The 21,230-nt window shown below is 39.7% G+C and overlaps 2 protein-coding genes across 2 annotated transcripts in view; one reads left to right on the top strand and one right to left on the bottom strand.

The window, feature by feature from the left end:
• Nucleotides 1–2,885: 2,885 nt before the first annotated feature.
• On the bottom strand, nucleotides 2,886–15,419 carry DUS4L (dihydrouridine synthase 4 like). Its single transcript, XM_082778512.1, has 6 exons — nucleotides 15,289–15,419; nucleotides 14,525–14,646; nucleotides 8,724–8,841; nucleotides 7,121–7,243; nucleotides 6,109–6,335; nucleotides 2,886–4,450 (listed from the first exon to the last, which is right to left on the bottom strand). The coding sequence occupies exons 1-6, from the start codon at nucleotides 15,396–15,398 to the stop codon at nucleotides 4,200–4,202; spliced, it is 951 nt and encodes a 316-aa protein (XP_082634638.1). The 5' UTR covers nucleotides 15,399–15,419; the 3' UTR covers nucleotides 2,886–4,199.
• Nucleotides 15,420–15,643: 224 nt separating this feature from the next.
• The window catches only part of COG5 (component of oligomeric golgi complex 5), a 180,182-nt gene continuing 174,595 nt past the window's right edge, over nucleotides 15,644–21,230 (top strand). The window contains exons 1-5 of the mRNA XM_082778476.1: nucleotides 15,644–15,741; nucleotides 16,526–16,665; nucleotides 17,650–17,707; nucleotides 20,567–20,621; nucleotides 20,721–20,790. Coding sequence (XP_082634602.1) covers nucleotides 15,672–15,741; nucleotides 16,526–16,665; nucleotides 17,650–17,707; nucleotides 20,567–20,621; nucleotides 20,721–20,790 — 393 coding nt within the window. The 5' untranslated portion in view covers nucleotides 15,644–15,671. The remainder of the gene's footprint in view (nucleotides 15,742–16,525; nucleotides 16,666–17,649; nucleotides 17,708–20,566; nucleotides 20,622–20,720; nucleotides 20,791–21,230) is intronic.

Raw genomic sequence — 21,230 nt, forward strand, 5'->3', positions numbered from 1 at the left:
GGTGTGGTGCTTTTCACCAGCATAATGAGGCTCCAAGCACGTTATCTCCATGCATTGTTATCCATTTTCCCGTTTCTCAGTCATCGTAACCACCCTTGCAACTCCCCTTCACTGCCCCTCAGTACCCTCCCCTCATCACTCTCCCCATAGTTCCCAGTCTTGCTCCATCTGCACCCACATTCAGCATTTGATCCCATTACTTGGGTAATCTAGGCCTCATGTGGTATTACTGAGGTACTGATACGGTTATCAGGCGCTGTTAGTCCTGCAAGTTCCTAGCCCTGAAGGGACTGCCAAAAGTTCAGTTATTTGTATAGTTCGGCTGTTTTTCACATAACTCCTGCTTAACCACAGACAGCAGAGTGTTGATTTGCCTGTGATCCAGACAGCCCCTGGGATGCTCATCAAAGAGCTTACCTGGCCTAGCTGAGCATGATCAACCTTCTCCACACAACTGCCTGAGGGGCCTTGGGGAATTCTGTCCCAATTAATTTCCATCAAAATGACTGCTTCATTCAGTTCTGGGGCCCCTGACATGGGAAGGACATGGACTTGTTGGACTGAGTCCAGGTGACGGACACGAGGATGGTAAAGGGGCTGGAGCCCTTCTCCTATGATGGGAGATTTAGATTAGACATTAGGAAGAAATTCTTTACTTTGAGGGTGGTGAGGCCCCAGCACAGGTTGCCCAGAGAAGCTGTGGGTGCCCCATCCCTGGAGGTGCCCAAGGCCAGGCTGGATGGGGCTTTGGGCAACCTGGGCTGGTGGGAGGTGTCCCTGCCCATGGCAAGGGGTTGGAATTAAATGATATTTAAGGGTCCCGTCCAACCCAAACTATTCTGTGATTCTATGACATATGTCAAATAGTGTGAGTAGTAGCTCTTTGTTTCTCTAATCTATTGTAAGTGAGATGGGTCAGGAAGTGTTTGTATATACAGTACTGAGCAGTTGTTTACAGCTGCTATCAATGTGAAATCACTTGCATTTAAATTTTCCCAGGTCTGTGGCTTGGGGATTGTGTCAGCGTGTTAATGTTTTCCTAGTTGCTGCCAAGCAATGTCTGGATGAAAGGTTATATCCCAAATAATTGCTTATCCATAGCAAATATCGGACAGTAATAAAACCAGCCATTTCAATCCAATCTACACTGCGGAAACAGCCTGCATTTTAAGAAATATTTCTAACATGTTTTCATAAACATGTAATCAGAAGCACTGACAAAACATAACCTCTTAATATGTCCTGGTTATTACATTTTAGCTATTGGCCTACAGCCATTAGGCTTTATTGAAGCTGTTAAAATGTTATTAAAGACTTTCTCTCCTTTAATTCCAGAGCAGTTTCCATTTCTGAGCTGCTTACTCACCTCTTACTAGCACAGTAGGCTGCCCTCCCAGTAGCCCAGCTGCATACACTTGTACATCCTCCCTGCCAGAAGGTCTGAGTCTGCTTTTTCACTTCAGGGGCTCTGTAAGATCTCTGAAAGGTAACTGCTGTTTGTGCTTTGACTAAAACTGCTGAGTGTTCCCACTAACCTGGGATGAGATCCAAGGTAGCTGAGGAACAGAGTAACTTTTTGAAAACTGAAAAGCTGGTAGAAAATGGAAAACTGAGTACCTGATTTTGTTACAAATAACATAGGCAGGGAAGGAATACACCTGAGGACTTTAAACTCATAGTTTTCTCATATTCAAAAAGCTTATAATAAGAAATAAAAAACACGCTAAAACAAAACTGGAATGTAAATAACTAACTGCCACAGGGGTATCTTTAGCAATTTATGTATATATAAACAGTATAGGCTGTTTGAAATATGGCTTTAAGACTCAAATTTTGCAGTTTATTCCCTGTCAACACAGTGAAATGTGTTCAGATGCAGATAAAATCGGTAGGAGGAAGGAGGCATACAAATCAACTATCAACCATTCATTTCACCTACAAAAAGGGACGATAAACTTCCATCAACTATTATGATGCATAATTGGCCAGATCAAGCACTCCTTAATTACTAAGTATATTAACTGTACTTCAGGCAGAAGTCTCTATGATTGATATCACACAGGCACAACAACTGCTGTCTTCAAAATCATCATGTATTCAGTTCCTAAATAGGTCAAAGGTATTTCAAGTCTTCTAATATTCCATTTCCCCACTAATAAGTCTTGCATTTGTGTTATTTGATTATACTAAATAACTTTGCTCCTTGTGGCTAACAGGGCATTTCACAGCAAATGGTAATTTGTTTGCCAAATCATAAAAATATTAAATAAGGGCTAACACAAGACTTGATTAATACTTTTAAGAATCCCTTTCCTATACAAGTCAGTTATGTAGCTTTACTTTTTAATCTTGACGCAGAAGGCATGAGACAATTTCAGAACTGAGAATGACATTACATGTATAGTAGGATGAACATGAGACTGGAAATTCAGCAGTACAAAATACAATGTCATGCAGTTGGTAGTAAGATCTGCTGTAAAGTTGGGACCTCATAAATTACATGTGAAGGCTCAGAGATACATTAGTTAAAGAAAAGCAAGGCATTAGAAAGTGAAGTATTAATGCCATTGTAGAAGACACCACTGGCATGTCACCTGGAATACTGTATGTAATTCTGCTCATCTCACTGCCATGAGAACTTAACAAGCCAGAAGAATGAAGAAAGTAGTTGTCTGAAGGAATGCAGAACCTAACATGCCAAGAAAGGTTGAAAGAGATTGTCTCAATTACCCTAGGACTGCAAAGCATGTCTGTAGTTTTTCATGTGCTAACACATCAGTAGGATGACTGTATCAGAAGAGCTACATAACTTTGCTGTTCACTGAACAGTGGACTAGACTTGATGACTCATGTCATGCCTTTCAAATGTTGTATACCTAATTCAGTGCATATTCTCTATGAAAAATGAACCAGACCTTTATGCCACTGCATAAAAAATATGTGAGAACATAGATAGATATCTATAGATAGATATCATAGATAGATACAAAGGATTTGGGAAATGGCATCAAAAGCAACACACACTCTCTGCCATGTTGTCATAGTTTACAGTGCAATAAACAAATTACTATTGTATATGAAAACAAGTAATTTATTAAGAAAATTCAGAACTATTCACTTGTATATTCATGGAAGTACTTGAGTAATAAAATGAAGAAAATTTTTGTATGACTTTCAGTGTAAACACAGAAAGGAAACAAATTATCTGATTACAAATAATTGTACTGCACAGATTTGTGAAATTTCCTCTGCAGAACAAATGCAGCTGGTGTGCAATGTTATTATCTTGTTCTAATTTTCACTGTTCTTCTCCTATACAAAGATCCAAAGCCAAGTGGTCGTCATGCTTTGATAAGCAACATGCCTGCAGGCAGAAAGGATGTAGGAGCCCCACTGGGAGAATCTGTCAGCTTTTCTTTGACCTATAAAGTTCTGTTTTAGTAGATGATTGCTTTAATCTTTTATATGATTACTATATAGTAGATAACCAATACCGTATTTGGTTACATTGAACTTTCAGGTCTTGTATTCTAGATTCAGCTAGGTCAGTACTTAGTTTAAGTTATCTCTTCATTTTATTCTTTCCTTCTTTCTGTCATTTTATATGCATTGCAGGTTTCTTTCCCTGCATCAAAGTATGGAATTTTTCAGAGTTATAAATAAGTTTGGAAAGTTTTAGATTGCAAAAGGAACATCTAATCTGGGAGGGTACTACATTGGGCTTCAAGGTCTCACAGTCTTTTAGCTTGAAAAGTCTACTCAAAGTTAAAAGCACATCTTATGTCAGTTAAAGCAAATATTTCTGTAATTGCTCCCTTTGGATTCTTTTGGTCTGAAAATCTTGGTATTACTTATGAGCAGTCCTGATTTTAAGAAGTTTCACTTTAAAAAAGCCTTAGGTTTGCTAACATATTGCTGCAAGCAATTGTCTGGTGAAAAATTAAATTACTGGAGTCTTACAATAGTCAATTTTCTGTACAGTAATGTTTTGTAAATAGAATTATGCATTTGTGGAATATGGAGTGAAATATGATATAAAAATACTAAAAATATAAATTATCAGCCTGATCATGTTAAACTGTATTGAAAAATATTTACATGGTTATGAATTTGGCTAATAAGGAAAAGCCCAAGTAAAACTGTAAGAATATATCAGCAATTGCAAAATACAAGTTTACATACAACTAAAATACTTCCAGTTAGCACACGCCATAATGATCATTCAGATAATCTAGAACTGCTGAGGTACTTGATAAAACATTAAAAACTTTTTTTTCTTGTTTTGAAGTTATCCGTTCCATCATGTACATTAAGTGGTGGTGGAAACACGTAAAAGGAGTTCCATGCTCAAGAGCAATGTTAACCCAGTCCTGGATGCACTTCAAAGGTGTTTCTTCATATCCTGCAAACATTGCCGGATTCGCCAAGAGTCCCCGAGCCACCATTACACCTTGAAATTGCAAATTAAACTAGTTACATTACAGTTAAACTTAACATTTTTTTTATAGCACCAATTTTATAGCAAACATTAGGACAACTACTGGGAGAACAACAGGGATGAGTATTATATATTTAAACCAAAGCAACCAGTTTAACAACCCAAGCCCCACAGTACCTACATCACCTGACATATGCTTACAGAAATTCTGAAGCAAAACACAGCACACAGAAACCTTTCTTCCCTACTTTTTAAAAAGCATTAAAAAGTATTTTGTTTTTATTCATTACACACATATAAGCCCATCTTCTTAACACAAAATTATGATGGAAAGACACAAGAGTAGTAAAATGCTTGTTATTTGTAGTGCAACTCAGCTGACCTAGAATCATTCTTCCATTAACAGCTCACTTGCTCAGTTATAGAGATCTCAGGGTTCTTGGTCTGCAGTAAATCTTTGCTTTCTGAATAAGCCAGTGTATTTGCAACTATATTCCCAAATTGTTAGATAAATCCAGCCAAGTTCTACTGCAATATTTCTGCACTAAAGGGATTGTTTTTCTGCACTGTCAGCATATAATCTATCACACTTAGTCTCTTCTCACAAAATAGGATGATCAAAAAAGAAAATGTTTCCAGGACTCTATGAGACAGAAAAAAATCCACAAAGTTTCTAGTTTGTATTAGTATCTACATTATGTTTTGATCTATAGTTTGATATTTTATATTTTTGTTATTCAAGAAAGTCAGATGGGCTACGAGAACATTCTTTTGTTATATGTTTTCATCCTGCTTTGTATTTGTGGGGAAAGCCACTGTAGCAGCATGGCAGTTTGGTGCAACTAGTTTTTGTTGTTACTTCTAAATACAAATGATATCAAATGAAACCTTCCACTTGAGCTCCTCCTAAATTATGACACTAAATTGGGAGAAGTGGTTGACTCCATTAAGGGTAGAGAGATCTTAACAATATGAAGTTTAACAAGTGCCAGATTCTGCACCTGGAAAGGGGCAACTCTGGCTATATGTACAGACTGGGGGACAAGAGGCTGGAGAAGCATAATTATTCTGAGTCTGTGATTCCTTATGACACTAGCTACTGTTCTCTGTCCTGTTACACTCTGGATATATGACTCAAAGTGTGTAAATTCAGATCCCTTCTTCGAGGTATATACTGAACTTGCATGTTGGCTTGGAACCACAGACAGCTGCAGGAATCCGTTGGGACCAAGTAAGTGCAGGGCAATCCTTTACCCCAGAATTTTACTACTGAAGGGTAAGGCAAGGTAAAATCAGTTGCTGTGTGCAGGAAGTAGCAGTTTCCATGTTTACTGTTCTGTGAAAAGATGATCAGCTCCATAAAGAGATAGAATGGATGTCTGAAGGTCCCTCCTGAACTCCACTACCAGTGATGACATGGCATAATTAAGCAAAGAGTTTTTGTAGCTTACCTCCAAAATCTATTTGTGGCTTTGAATAACTATGCTCTGATGCTTTGACGATTAACAGCGATTCTGTTTATTAGTTTATAAGGCATCTAAAACATCATCTTCCATTTATCTCCTCAAAGAGTGAAAAGCACTGAAGCTAGGTCCTAATTACAGCCAAAATAGATACTTAGAAATTTAATTTGTAAGTTTACTTAGAAAATAGCATGCATTTCATCTTACCATCTGCTCCTGTCAGGTGATGAACATTTTCAGCATCTTTTAAAGTTTTAATGTCTCCATTAGCCACAATAGGTATAGACACGCTTTCTTTAATTACTTTAATTGCATCATAATGTACAGGCTGATGTCTTTCTTCTACATTTCTCCCATGTACTGTAATCCATGAGACTCCAGTTGCTTCAGCTTTTTGACACAGGTCAACAGTTCTTTTTAAGTCTTCATGTATCCTAAAATTACAAGGAATAAAACCACTAGCTATTAAGTTACCTGAACTGTATAAAACCCCTCATCCATAAGGAAGAGTTACCAGAGGTTAGTATAAATAAAGAAAACATTACTGTTGGAAGGTAAAAACATTTTGTTTAATAAAGATATAAGCATTTAATGCTGAAATCACTACATAACTTAGCATTTCCCAGCTATATCACATCTTTGAAGTATGCATGGTGAATTTCATTGAGATTAAGGCAAGGGTGCACAAAAGATTCTAAAATAATTTAATTATTTTGCATAAGTTTGTGAAAAAAAATCTGATTTATAATAATTCTCCTTTCCTAGGGGATTATAAACCGAATTGAAACTTAACCAACAAATATGCAAAAGCTACAGGAGACGTGAGGATAAGTAGTGGATGAAGTGGATCAACAGTTTATACAGGTTTAGAAAGTGATGAAGGGAAACAGAATGTGTCCTTACAGCAGCTGTGGGGACCAGTTCCCAGCTTTGTTATCTTGCCTTTTATAGCAACTACAGTTGTGGCTCTGGCCCGTAACAGCTCACACAGTCCTCACAATTATAGACCAGCATTGCTTTTCTTTTATGGAATCCAAAACCATTTAACTTGTACTTTAGCTTATTCTGGATTGCAGGAAAATTCTGGCAGCCACTCTGATATCTGTGTCAGTAGTCAAAGGCTGTGCTGGTGCGTATGCCCTAACATATTCCCTTATCTTTAGAAAAGCATTAAAAGGATTTCCCCGGGTACCACAAATAGTACTTACATCAGACATACCTTATTTTAATAGATACTGAAAATCCAGGATTGTCGATCTGATTCCGCACATGTCTCACCATATCTCGAACTAGCTCTGGTTTATTTATCAAGCAAGCACCATAACCTTCCGCCATTGCCCATCTTTAAAAGAAAAATAACATTTGTATTCTACATTTGAAAAATGCAGATCAATTTCAGTCAAATACATCAGTTTCTTTCTTTATAGCTTTTAGAATGTGTGGCTAAGTAAACAGAGATAGTCATGGCTGTAGTTTGATGACGCATCTGCACTGTGACACCAGCTTTCAGATCCTGGTTCAGTCTGTGTGTTGCTAACAGCATTTTGGACAAGTAACTAATCTCTTCCAGTTCTATTTTCTATCCACAAAATGGGCTTGCAAGGAAGATAAATTAATATTTAATTAACAACAGTTTAGATAATACATAATAGAAATAGTTTGATGTTTCCCCTTCCATCAGGTCATGGATTTCTTCAGAACACAGAATGACTTGGGACTGAAAAGGAAGATTTTCTTGAGTGGAATTAGAGCCTGATTGCAATAACGTCTTTTTCCTCAAGTGAAAACCAATTATTTTTGATTGGATAACCTTTGCTTTCACTGAACAGCAGCATTTTTTTTAGCTTTTTTTTTCTTTAAACTGATTTTTCTTATACAGGCAGATCAAGTGTATGCAGTTTTACTATATTGAAACCAGCATGCACATGAAATAAAGGATTCAAATGCAAGCATAAATTTTTGTCCTAAAAAGAAGTTAAAGTTTGGCATACTTAGTTGCAATTAGCTTAGAAAGAAATACACTTCCATTTGGAGGTCTCAGATCTCTGAAGTGTTTTCTCAAATACTGTAATTTTAAGCCAAGACAACCTAATTAGAATAGACAAATTAAGTATTTGGACCATTACATTGTCTTTGCTTTCTTACATTTATTTTTTAGGGTTTTAATTACAAAAAGACTGCCTGACAAGCATGTAATAAATGGTTCTCAACTGAACCTGTTAGTGAGAATCTTTATTTGTGCATTACTACTCTGTTTCATTGCCAAGACAAAATCTTTATCAATTTAAGTGAGAAGTAGATCACTACTTCACTGCATTTATAAACCTAATGAAAGATGGAGGGAATTTTGTTCAGCACTTCCTGAATAATATAATACATGTAATTATATTTTAGAGACTATCCTTCAATTGCTGAAGTCTGAGACGTCAGGGACTTGCCTTGGTATTTTGGGAACTGCCTCATTGTTTCTCAAAACACTCTGCAAATTATTTGCAGCAAAGCTCTTTTTCAGGGAGGTCAAATGCTGCAGGGTGGCATTAGTAATGCCTATTTAACAGCTGTTATATAGTCACGGACACTTGACTTCTAAGCCAACACTCAATGTGTCAGAAATGAAAAAAGTTGAAGTTGGGAAACTCCTGGTTTTCCCAGTCTCACCACGGCGACTGGCATCTCAGAACATTCAGAACAATTATTTAGCCACACACATTTCTAACTGACAGGTCAAAAAGCTGTTTCAATCTCCAAGTCTATTTTCAAGCATCCTTTATTTCTCAAATTATTTCACCATATTTACCCTCTTTTTCCCCCCATAACTTTACCTCTGAGGACAGCCACAGTTTAAGTCTATTCCATCTGCGAAAGGACAGACGATACGGGCAGCATCACATAAAACCTGCGCCTCTTTAGCAGCAAATTGAACGATCAATGGATTATCACCTACTCCAATGGAAAGATATTTAGAGATTAAAAAAAAAAAAAAAAAAGAAAAGGAAAAATCAAATCTGAATTTTGAATGTTTTATTATTTAAATGTTAGTGTTTAACTTTCTTAAAATTCTAAGAAATACATGTTTGTTTACAATTGATAATTTCTTGTCAAAACCAATAATCTGTTTAAAAGCAGCATTATTAATTCAGCTTATTCAGAAAGTAATAATGGGAGAATAATTTCAACTGTTGTTCTGTCAGACTGTGTATCGTTCTTGGATGTTCTTAGACTGAAAACAGCTAAACATTAAAAGCAAAATGAATAAAGACATAATTACTGCCACTTCATCTCCAACATTAATAATCTATCCGTTCTCTAACTTGTTTATTATTTTCCCCATTACACCTCTGTTATTAAAATAAAATCTTATAGGTCACGTTACACTGTCATGTAATTTTTCAACTGATCCCCGCTGTTGCTATACTGAACTCTGAACAATGCATGCAGAACCAGATACGCTCTCTCAATCCATTTCAGCATTTTTTCAGCTATTCTTCAGACCATAAAACAACAACTCTTGTAAAAGTAATAACAAATGAAGAAGCGATGTCTTACAGGAGTAAGATATAAAGCAGACTGAAAGCAAACTCTAGGAAGAAAAAATGAAGCTTCCTGAAGTGGGACACAGATGTAAGGCACAGATCACACTGATAGTCCAAAAAACATACAGACTCAGTAAAAGATGTCAAAGAACCAGAAAACTGAGTATACTAATGAGGTGGCTTCCAGTCTCTGTTCCCAGGACCGTGACAAGTCCTGGGTATAAAACAAGTGACTGTTTAGTACGAAATCCATAAACCCAATAGTCACTAGATGAACAGACTACAAACAGCTGTGCTCTCTTGTGCCAGTTCCCCCTCCGACTGATCAAAGTAGTCTGGTGTTCGTCATTGCTATATAACCCGGTTCTGGCAGGAGGAGTAGGAAATATCTTCTCCCCTAGATTATTTTTTGGCTACTGAAGTGCTCTTTGCATACGTGGGACACGTAGTTTTGACTTCTTGGCTGAGGGAGACCTAGGAAAAAGGAAGCCTGCTTCTATCTGTGTACTCTAATCCATATATCATTATTATATTATTTTAAAAAAGACTCAACAATCTTCTTCACTCCCAACGCTTTTTTAGAAGGGCAGCTTTTTTTGAAGGCAGGATAACCCTGACAAAGGAAAAATAGCACTGAGATGATAAAGGGGCTGGAGCATCTCTGACGAGAGGCTGATAGACTTAGGGCTGTTCAGTCTGGAAAAGACAAAGCTCAGGCGAAATCTTATCAGCATGCATAAATAACTGAAGGGAGGGTACAAAGAAGATGGAGCCAGGCTCTTTTCAGTGGTAAAAAGGGACAGGACAAGAAACAATGGGCACAAACCGATACACAGGAGGTGCTGCCTGAACATTTTCCTGAAGGTATGAATTTATTTATTTTTTTGAATACTGTATGGGTGACTGAGCACTGACAAATGTTGCTTGGAGAAGCTGTGGAGATTCTCTCTTTGGAGACCTTCAGAAGCTGCCTGGACATGGGCCTGGGCAGCCTGCTCTAGGTGTTCCTGCTTGAGCATGGGGTTGGAGCAGCTGGCCTCCAGAGGGCCCTGCCAACCATTTTGGGGTTCTGTGAGCCCTGGATCACATATGGATAGAGGTAGTTAACCTCTATTTAGTAACCTTAGTGGTTACTAAATATATGTCTATCAAGTGAGGTGGGAATTCAGATAAACAACTGTGTCCTAGACAGCTGATTACTCTACATACTCTTTTTTTCTGACCAAAATTGGTCAGATGCTTAAATTTCCTTAAGATGAGACATGAAGCTAAGCACCTGGGGCCAAAATACCACTTAATAATAGATATTTTAGTTCTTTACTGGATCTAGCCTCAGTTTGTTCAACATAAAGATTTTGACGGGTAATTATAAAGGGGAAAACAGAAGTCATACAGAAGCAGTCCATATCACTACAGCTTATTGCCTCTCACTACAAGAAGGACATTGAGGTGCTCTCTCCAGAGAAAGGCAACGAAGCTGGTGAGGGGTCTTTGAGGAGCAGCTGAGAGAGCTGGGGTTGTTTAGCCTGGAGGAAAAGAGACTAAAGGGAGACCTCTTCATGCTGTACAATTACCTTAAGAGAGGCTACCGCAAGGTGGGGATTGGGTTCTTCTTCCAAGCACCAAGTGATAAGAGAAGAGAAAATGGCTTTAAGTTGCACCAGGGGAGGTTTAGGTTGGATATTAGGAGAAATTTCTTCACTGAGAGGGTTGTGTGGCATTGGAACAGGCTGCCCAGGGAAGTGGTTAAGTCACCATCCCTGGAGGTCTTCAAGAAACGTGTAGATGTAGAACTTAGCATGGTTTAGTGGTGGACTTCAGTACAAGGTTAAAGGTTGGACTAGATGATCTTGGAGGTGTTTTCCAACCTGAATGATTCTACGATTCCATATAATAATTCTATTATTAAGCAAATGAAGCAGAACAGTAAGTTTAGCTTTAGAGTATTCTCTATTTTTCAGTAGCCTTCCTGCTTCCCCTCCTAGCCTGCCCCTTCTTGTCTGCGTGCTGTCCCTTTGCTGTGCTGACATCGCTGTCTGTCTTGGCAGGCATAAAATGTGTTCAGCTCCTTTCTGAAGGATTAGTTCCCTAAGCAACCCGCTAACTTTCCCCTTCCTTATCCCAGGCCATTTGTCCTCTTCTGCGCAGACCTGGCTGGGTTTTGTTCACAAGGCAGTTTGCAGAGCTGGAATGAGAACACACAGGCAGAAGCAGCTTTTGCAGCTTTGTCTCAAGTGGGAAACCAAAGTGCCAGTGCTCCTCAGCTCGGGTCTGGTGAACTATCCGTGATTTACTAAGCCCCTGCAGAGTGCCAGCTGGTCATTTGGAACAGGCTCTCCTCTTTTACAGCTACTGCAATACATTAAAGGCATCTAAAAATATTTCAGTATTAGTGCTCCCTTTTCATATACACTACTGCTGCAGTTATGGGGGAGGGGGAATGGGGTAACACAAGTATTTGAGCATTAATCCAAAGAGAAAATCCAACAAATGCACAAGGCACGTGTACTTCTGGTACTGATAAGACCACAAGTGCTTCTGAAGGTTTTCCCATCTCAGTGGGAAATACAGAGTTCTTTAAGTAGCTGAGCTTCAGTCAGAGAGGTCAGCAGTACCCTCTCAATCCATTTGAGACACTTCTCTAGGTTACCTAAAACTCCAGCAAGCTCCCCAAAATCCCTTGCATATTTTCAAAAGTGTTCATTTACACAATCCTCTAGCTGAAGAGATTTACACTGTTACAGCTAATATACTGGAATAATCACAGAATCATTAAAGTTGGAAAAGCCCTACAAGATCACCTAGTCTAGCTGTCCTCCTACCACCAATGTCACCCACTAAAACACGTCCCTAAGTACCACTTCCATCCATAATCTCATGCTCCTAGTTTTTTTTGGTGGACTATTAAGTAATAATACTAGCCATAGTTAATCTTTTAGTAGCAGCATAGGGATGATAAACCTCTATTTTAGAAATACACAACAAAGAAATGTCAGTGACAAATCAAATGAAAACCAGAAATTGTAACTGTAGGCTCTGAACCTACCCTGCTAATTAGAAGACAAATCCCCAAACAAACAGCCAGGAAGTTAAACATAACCACAGTAAAATTTCACAACCTGTTGTGAAGCAACAGGTTAAAAGCATAAACGATGATGTAAATACTGTAATATTGGCAAAGATGTCAGAGGCAGAATGGTTTTGGAGACTTATAAAACTAAGGCAAACAGGAAAGAGGTGAGTAGGGAAAATATATTCTTTATAACATTAGAACACTTCATTCTGTAACCTCTGTTAACAGGCAACAACATTACAGCACAAAGGAGAAATTCCTCTCTCTCCCCATCCCCTTACACCCCAAAAGGCACTACAAAGCTAACCTGTCGAACTTCAATGCCACGGGACACTGTGAAGATCTAAAGCTTAAGTAAATGCAGGAGGACCTCGGCCTGTAGACCTTTGAGCCATATATAGTGTCAATTACGTTCTTATTAATCTATTTTTACACACACAAAAAAATTATCCAAGCTTTCTTTCAAGTTGAACTCTACTAGTAAGAGTCTACCTGTGCTTCCCCATGTGACTTTTCTCTACAGCTGACTTGCTGCATTTGAATACTGTACTGTAGTAAATGGTCAGTGATAAAATCATGAAATTTACTTCCACTGCTATTATATATATACTTACAAAACCACCAACTCAGCAGTATGAATGGATGAAATCATCACACTGTAGATCTTACAGACCAGTCTTAGCACATTAACAGTGCTCTCTCCATTCCTCCACTTATAGCCTATATTTGTTCCTTGTTACACTCTTCTAGTACAGCCACTTCATGCCAGCAGATCTGTATTAATATTGTTACCTCTTCCCAAATATTTCACATTTCTCTTTTCCTTTACAGCCAGGACTCTGAACAACAGCTTATACTCCTCTTTTATTTACTTTTAATCTGTTCTGGTTATGTTTCTATACCATGTCTGAAACCTTGCTTCTCCCCATCAAGCCCAGCTATGCTTCAACTTCCTGGCCTCTTCTTGCATCATTCTCTTGATAACCCAACATCTTGATATTATTAGTTTTTCACTCCAACTAATTTAAACTCTGCTTCCCTCATCAATCCCAATTTCACTGGTTTATTCATTTTTCTGCTCTTATTTTTGCTAGAGACCAGAAAACCTTTTCTAGCAATACGCTAATTGCACATCTCTGATATATACAAGAAACAGCAGTTGCTGGCAGAAGAATCTCACTACTATCTTGTACTGGCTCTAGCTGTGATGGGGTTAACTTTCTTCATAGCACCCTGTATGGTGCTGTGTTTTGGATTTTGTAGCAAAACCAGTGCTGGTAATGAACCAAAGTTTTAGCTTTTGCTAAAGAGAGCAGTATTGGAACTCTCTCTTTACCACTGTCTGCCCCCACAGCAAATAGGTTGGCGTAGGAAAGAAATTTGGAGTGGACATAGCTAGGACAGATGACCTGAACTGGCCAAAGGAATATTGTACACCATGTAATGTCATGATCAGTAATAAAACTGGAGTGGTAAGGGAAGAAGAAAACTTTTGGAGAGGGTGGAAATTGTGTTCCATTGTAGCCACTGCCTGGAGACTTGCTGGGCATTGGTCTGCTAGCGTGAAGTGGGGCAGGACTGCTTTGCATCACCTGTTTTCCTCCTTCACTTACTAAACTGTTTTCATCTTTACTCCCAAGTTTTTCTTGCATGTTTTTCCTATTCTCTCCCTGTGCCTTGGTGGGGAGGTGGAGGAGGAAAGGAGGTGTGGAATGAGCTAGCACCTGTGTGCATGCATAGATGCTGGCAAGGGTCAACCCACCACACACTTAAATCAGTTTGTAGGCCCTGCTTTTCAGGTGAAGACGAGGTTTTCTATTATTTCATTTGAAACACTATCACTGGAATGCACTTACTCTGATTGTAAAACCACAGAAAAATTCTAAATAATTCATATATAGTATCCTTAAATTATTATAGATGTCAACCTGCGAGATAGACTTCATTTGCTTGGCCAGTTTGGTTTATCACTAGATAACGTATTCTGAAAAGGTAATGACTTATTAGAAAAGAATACCTTTATTTGTTGTGAATTCGCTGTCTCTTGCTTTTGCGGATCTCACAAAATCAGCTGCCACTATCATTGGTGTATAACACAAGTCGCAGCTGTATTTTCTAACCAAGGTTCTGAAAGCCAACCTGCGGACACATTAAAATTAACGACAAATTGTAATGACATTTCTCTGATTAGCTACTGTAAATTGCTGTCCTTACATGCAATGCCATGGGGGTGTAAAACTGTAAGACAAACATGTCCCATGTCTATCGCAACCGTAAACAGTCGCAGGAGAATCATGGAATCAGTAGGGTTGGAGAAGCCCTCCGAGATCACCTGGTCCAACCACCCCCTGCCACCAATGCCACCACTAACCCATGTCCCCAAGCACCACGTCCAACCCCTCCTTGAACACCCCCAGGGACGGTGACCCCACCACCTCCCTGGGCAACCCGTCCCAGTGCCTGACTGCTCTTTCTGAGCAGAAATGGCTCCTCATTGCCAGCCTGAACCTCCCCTGGCACAACTCGAGGCCATTCCCTCTGGTCCTGTCTCTGGTTATCTGTGAGAAGAGGCCGACCCCCAGCTCCCCACACCTTCCCTTCAGGTGCCTGCAGAGAGCAATAAGGTCTGCCCTGAGCCTCCTCTGCTCCAGACCAAACACCCCCAGTGCCCTCAGCCGCTCCTCACAGGACTTGTGGGGAAACCCTCCCTGTTTTTACAGTCAGGAGCAGCTTCCTGAGCGCAGACACGCTGTGCGGGCAGCTGCCAGGCCAGTCACTTACTTCGAGTAGCGCACCATCGGGGCACAGATCTTTACAAGGCGCCCAGCCCGAAACAACTCCCCGGGCTCCTTCCCCGGGCATCCTTTAATTCCCTCTCCGTCCCCACTCATCTATCACCACCAACCCGTCCGGCATCTGGAAAAAAAAACAAAACCCCGGGGCCGGGGTCCGCGGGGCGGGGGCGGCTCCGAGGGGCTGCCCAGCCCAGCCCGGCTCGGCTCGGCTCGGCTGAGCCCGGCTCCGTTCCCCACACGCCGGCAGCTGCCGGTGGGACGGCCCCGCTCCGCTCCGCTCGGCTCCGCTCCTCTCCCGTCGCTCTCCTTCGCCATCATCGCCCTGCGCCGCCGCCCGGGAGTGACGCGGGGCCGCCGGCACCTGCCAGCATGGAGGAGGAGGAGGCGGCCGGAGCGGCCCCGCTCCCCGCCCCGGCCCTGGCCGAGCTGCTGGCCGACGGTGAGCGCGGCCCGGGGGGGACGGGGCTGTGGGGACGGAGGCGCCGCGTTGCGTCCCCGGGACCCCCGCTGTTGTTGCCTCAGGGGTCCGGGTCGGGGATCGGGAGGGGAAAGAGGAGGGAAAAGTGGGGCTGCTCGGTGCGTGGGGTGCTGCCTGCATGGCAGAGACCGGCTTCTGCCCCCTGTTCTTAGCCCTGTTCCTGCCCCTGTGCCTCTTCCTGCTCCTGCTCCCTGTCCCTGCTTGGCCGGTGCCTTGCCCGTGTTCCCCTGCTCCTCTTGGTAATACCACCGGGGAACCTTCCGTGCAAAGTCTCGCTTCGTTAAAAACCACCCCTGCGGCATCATTTCTTAATTTAGCATTGTAAATTAACGCCATTATCAGGCGCGGTACGCTTTCGTGAAGTTGGGTGTTTGGCTGCTTTCGTTCCCAGTGGGGGCTGCTGTGTGCTGGTTCTGGGTCCAGCCTCAGCGGCCTCACCCTGGTCCCTGGTTACGTCGGAAAAGCTGGAAGGGGTCAGTGCCTTTTCAAGAAAAAAGTGGGGATTAAAGGAACACGTGCTCTTTTTCACCATTTACAAAAACAGACAACAAAACAGTCATCAGCTCCGAGTATGTTTCTCTTGCTTGTAGTCTCTTCTCAAGTCAGTGTCACACTTATTATGCGAGGCCGCATGCTGTTACATCTGGAGAAACTGAGGAGAGGTCTGTGTGCTGCGAGATGTACGCTGTAGGTCCACAAGTATTGCTGGTTTGAAGCACAGAGATAACATCTAAATCTCTTTCAGAATGTTATGCTGACTTCTTCAAAGAAGACTTTGATGTGAAAGCTTACACTTCGCAGTCCATCCATCAGGCTGTGATAGCTGAGCAACTAGCAAAACTTGCCCAAGGTATTAGTCAGCTGGATAAAGAGCTTCATTTACAAGTAAGTTTAAAGCATGCCTGCTGCTCTGGGGTGGTTGATATAAACTGATTAAATGCCGAGTAGTCCTATGGTCTTGTTGCTTCTGAAATTGCCCAGCTAACTGTGCAAGCACTAACTGAAAATACAACTTGCAGCAAAAAGAGTAGTGAGTCTGATACCTAACTAACTCAGTCAAGCCCACTCCTAATACCCCTATGAAGAAGCTGTACACTGTTTGGTTTGGTTTTGTTTCTGCACTCTGTTTCCATATACACAGAGGTTCCACTGCTCTTCGTAAGAATGCTCCCTAATTCTTTCAAATTAATCCTGTCAGCTATCAGAAAAGCTTTTCAGTGTTTTGGCATGGTGACTGTGAGAAGACAGTGAATGATTTGTCTTGCACCCTTTCATCCTGTGCTGGAGCGTATCCTAGGCCCTAATCCTCACCTTTAGCTGGGCAATGTAACCTATGCTTACACACCTCCACATCTTCAGAAAGGCACTTGAGTTTGGATAGTCAAAGACAGTTTGGTAAAATCCACACAGACACCACAAAACTGTTGACCTTTCCGTGAGAGTACATGTTAAATTTGTGTGTGGTTTGAAAAGCTGCTCCCCCTCATTGGTAAATTCTTTAGGAATTAGTTTTTAACTTTCATAAATAGAAATGAAAATATTAAAAATATGTAATTACTGTGTGATTAGTAAGCTTACATTTATAATTATTTTATGTGATGGTGTGTTGAAACATGATTGATTGCTCTGCTGACTTAATATGTCAGCTATGCTGCAATAACTGACCCTCTTCCCATTCTGAGCTTACTGTTTTTGTGAAGTAAAACGTGTTCTGAAAACCCTTTCATCTTTAAGGTGCGGCTGCTTTTTCCTGTGTCTCCTTAACGTAGGAAGACTATGATATTTTAATATCCCTCTCAGGTGCATATCTCCATGCATTCTTCTATTGTGATTTCTCATTTCTCTCTTTTTTTTAAATTTTTTTTAAAGGTTGTTGCAAGACATGAAGACCTGTTGGCTCAAGCAACTGGAATTGAATCCCTGGAAGGTAGGAACAGTGACCTTACTTGCTATTTATTATGAGTGAGGAAGCATTTTTAACATGTGCACAGGGAACATCATTCACTGTCCACTTTGGTTTTTGTAGCTACAGATCTTACTTCTGAGAAGTAATGTGGCAGCGCTTTTTTTTTTTTTTTTTATGTCAGCAGATGGAGCTCCAGGGAGAAGATTTGACTGATAGTCCCCTGCAATAACTACTTAATAGGAAAAAGTATCTTGATAATCAGTTCTGAGTAACTTTAGCAATCAAGTCTTTTTGGCCTTTTAATATATATATTTTTTCTAAATTAATCTAATATGTTGCAGGATCTATTGCCATAAATACCACGTTTGTAAATGCTGCATATGCATGTGTCATGTAGCTTAGAAGTCTTAAGCGAAGAGGCTTTAACACATGATCTTCACTGCACTGGGATGATTTTTTTCCTAGTAGGAAACTAGTAAACTAAATGCATACATTAGTTTTATTTCACTATTTGAGCTCATGCTTTTAATACAAACTGGTGGCTTGTAAAGGCTTTACTTGAGAACCATGGAATCTGTACAGAAAAATGGTTGCAGAATATGAATCTGCCAGAAGCTCATTAGACCTGTCATTCTGCTCTGCTCTTTGACACTTGGGAACTTTGTATGATCTTGTGGGTGTGTGTTTTTTTTTTTTTTTTTCTTTCCCAGAAAGGTATTTACTTCTATAACATGCTAATTTACACAATGAGATCCAAGCGTATTCTCTTCCCCACCTATATTCTGCAACTTGCAGAGTAACTTGTCTTTGTCTCATCATCTGCTTTCAGGTTTTAGCATAACCAGAGAGTTTCTGGTTGCTGACACTTGTAGTACCAGTGAGCAACTGGAAATTGTTGGATATGGTATTCAATTTTTGGCATTTATATGTAGATATAAAAATAGAGAAATGCTTATTTAATCTAGCAAATAGTTTTTTAAACAGTTGGAAATTAAAGCATAGGAAGTCTGGAATCTTTGTTCATCCTCCAAATAAGATAAGAATCTGTAGTTGATATCTACATCTGTCTAATGGATCAATGTCTTCCGGTCACAATCTTCATCAATTTGTGCGCAGTGGACCTGAGTGTTCAGAAATCGTTTCTGTTTTTGAAGGCATTCCTACCTAAAATTGCTCTGAGGAAAGACTGAAGTATTTCAAAAACAGCTGTTCATTTATAAAACAATTCTATAGGTCAGGTGTGGTAAGTAACACATTTTTTACAGATGATAACCAAAAGTAAAAATAAAATCTAATCTGCCAAAAAATTCATTATTTTTTCATTAATGTAGGGTTATTCTCCTTAAAAGGACTCTGCCCTGTGTGAGGGAAAGAGAAATACAGGAGAGTTCTAATCTTGAGGTTTATAGACACTTGAAACATTAGTAGAAACAACAGTTTTGTGCAAGCAAACATGATATTTGCAAAACCTTTACTCTGCCCAACTTACCGAGTAAATTGCTGGGGATTTTGTTTTGTTTTTGAAGGTCTGTTCACTTTGTTAATCTGTACACTGATAAATACTCTTTTTTTGGTTCCGTTTCTATAGCTGGCTGAACAGGTATATTGAATCCCTCAAGATGGGCTAGATAGTATCTTCCCATATCTTATACACCAGATGCAGAGGGTAGATTACCTTTTCATCCATCCTAATAATGCCTTCTGGCAGGAGGTACTGTTATATTGCTAAAGAGCATACACCAGACATGTAGCAAGCAATGTTACTTCACTGTGCCTTGTTTCAATATAGAGTGGAGAATTGATCCTATTATGTCTTCATCTTCTGGTGTGTGAGAATTGCATGGCTGTCCTTCCATCTACAGATGTCAGAAGACCCCCGAATCTTACAATAGCCAAATGAATAGATTTAAAATACAGAGAACATGGGAGTAGGCATATTTATACAATACAGATGAAATACATGTACAGTCCCAGTATAGAACAAACTGAATAAAACGCTATTAGCAGTAATTTTGTTTATCTTTTGTCTTTTTGTATCTTATTGTGGTTCTGTCCGATTTGATGCAGACAAGCTTGTAAACAGGGCTTTACAAAAACGTAGGATGTTTGAGAGTGCTTACAATAACTGAAACAAAAATAATTTCGTAGGTCTGGGTTTGCGTAACTTAATTAAATTCTCAGCAGGCTGATTCCACATTGTAAAAATGACTGCTACCCTTGACTGCTTTGTTTGCAATTTAGGAAGAAAAGAAAACCGTGCTTGTGGGTTTTCTTTGTGCTGCTTTTCCAAATTCATCTGGAGCAGATACGATTAGGGTAGTTTGCTCTGTTTGTAATCTAAATTAGATGTTCTCACAATGACATCAATACCTTACTTTTTTGCTCAAGATGCTTATGCACAGGAAGAAAATCTTGAAATAGAATTGCTTATCTTTTCAGTTTTCCCTGTCTGTGGGTTTCTCTGAACTGTCTAGTTCCTTTGTTAAACAAGTTGTGGCATTTTTTTATATCACGTTCTGCTGTTTGTATCAGGTTATATGCCTTTGAACAGCATCTTGATCATCATTCTCTTAGAAAGCAATCTCCTCTAAATATTATTTGAAACTTATCATATGATGAATTTCAGAGCAATATATCTTCTGTAGGTTTTTGTTCTGTACCAGTAAATTTTTCCATGACATTCAGTAGTTCACTGATAACCTGCTCAGTTTATTTCCAAATATCGTGTGTCTCATTCATTTCAATCTCTTTGAATGTTTTATTGTGAAGGGTGAAACTGCTCTTTTTTTATGTAGAAGTAGTCTGCAGGAGATGTAATTTGAGGAATAGTTCTTTCTATAATTGATGTGTTATGTTTAAAACATCTGCTTTATTTTGCAGGTGTCCTCCAAATGATGCAGACTAGAATTGGTGCTCTACAAAGTACTGTTGATAGGTATGCCATTCATGATGTGATTAGAAAGCCTAAATTCTTAATTGTTCTATTATGTACTTATTAATACTTCCGCAAATAAACTTCTCTTCTTATTTTTAGAATTAGAGCCAAAATCATTGATCCCTACAATAAAATAGTATCTCGCACTGCTCAGCTAGCAAAGCTTCAGGTAAGTTGTATTAAAAATATATTTTAAAAAGTCTTTTTAATATGCTTTGTTTCACGGTCCTCACCCCCAGGTGAATTGTCAGATATGGATGGGATTTCCAGCAGTAGACTGCAGTTTGCTCTCAGTATTTCTGAGTGAAACTCAGTATTTGTGTGTCTCCTCATGAACTACTGCGAACTGCTTCACATTACAAAGTAGAAAACTGACCTTTGCATTGGCTTTGTTAGTTTCTGTAGAGATAGTGGGTAAGAATGAAAAGCTATCAGAACACAGGTTAATTAAATTTTCATTACTGTCTGGGTATATTTGATACTGTTATGGTATCAGCGTGTTGGAGATACTTTTCACATTTACATGAGTGCAGGCTCAACTGCAGTTTAGTAAAGAGTTTGGGAAATAATTCTTTCAAGATAGCCAAGGTGCAATTTACAGAGCCAATT

Source organism: Aythya marila (assembly GCF_965140915.1).
Source record: "Aythya marila genome assembly, chromosome: 1".
NCBI classification, from domain to species: Eukaryota; Metazoa; Chordata; class Aves; order Anseriformes; family Anatidae; genus Aythya; species Aythya marila.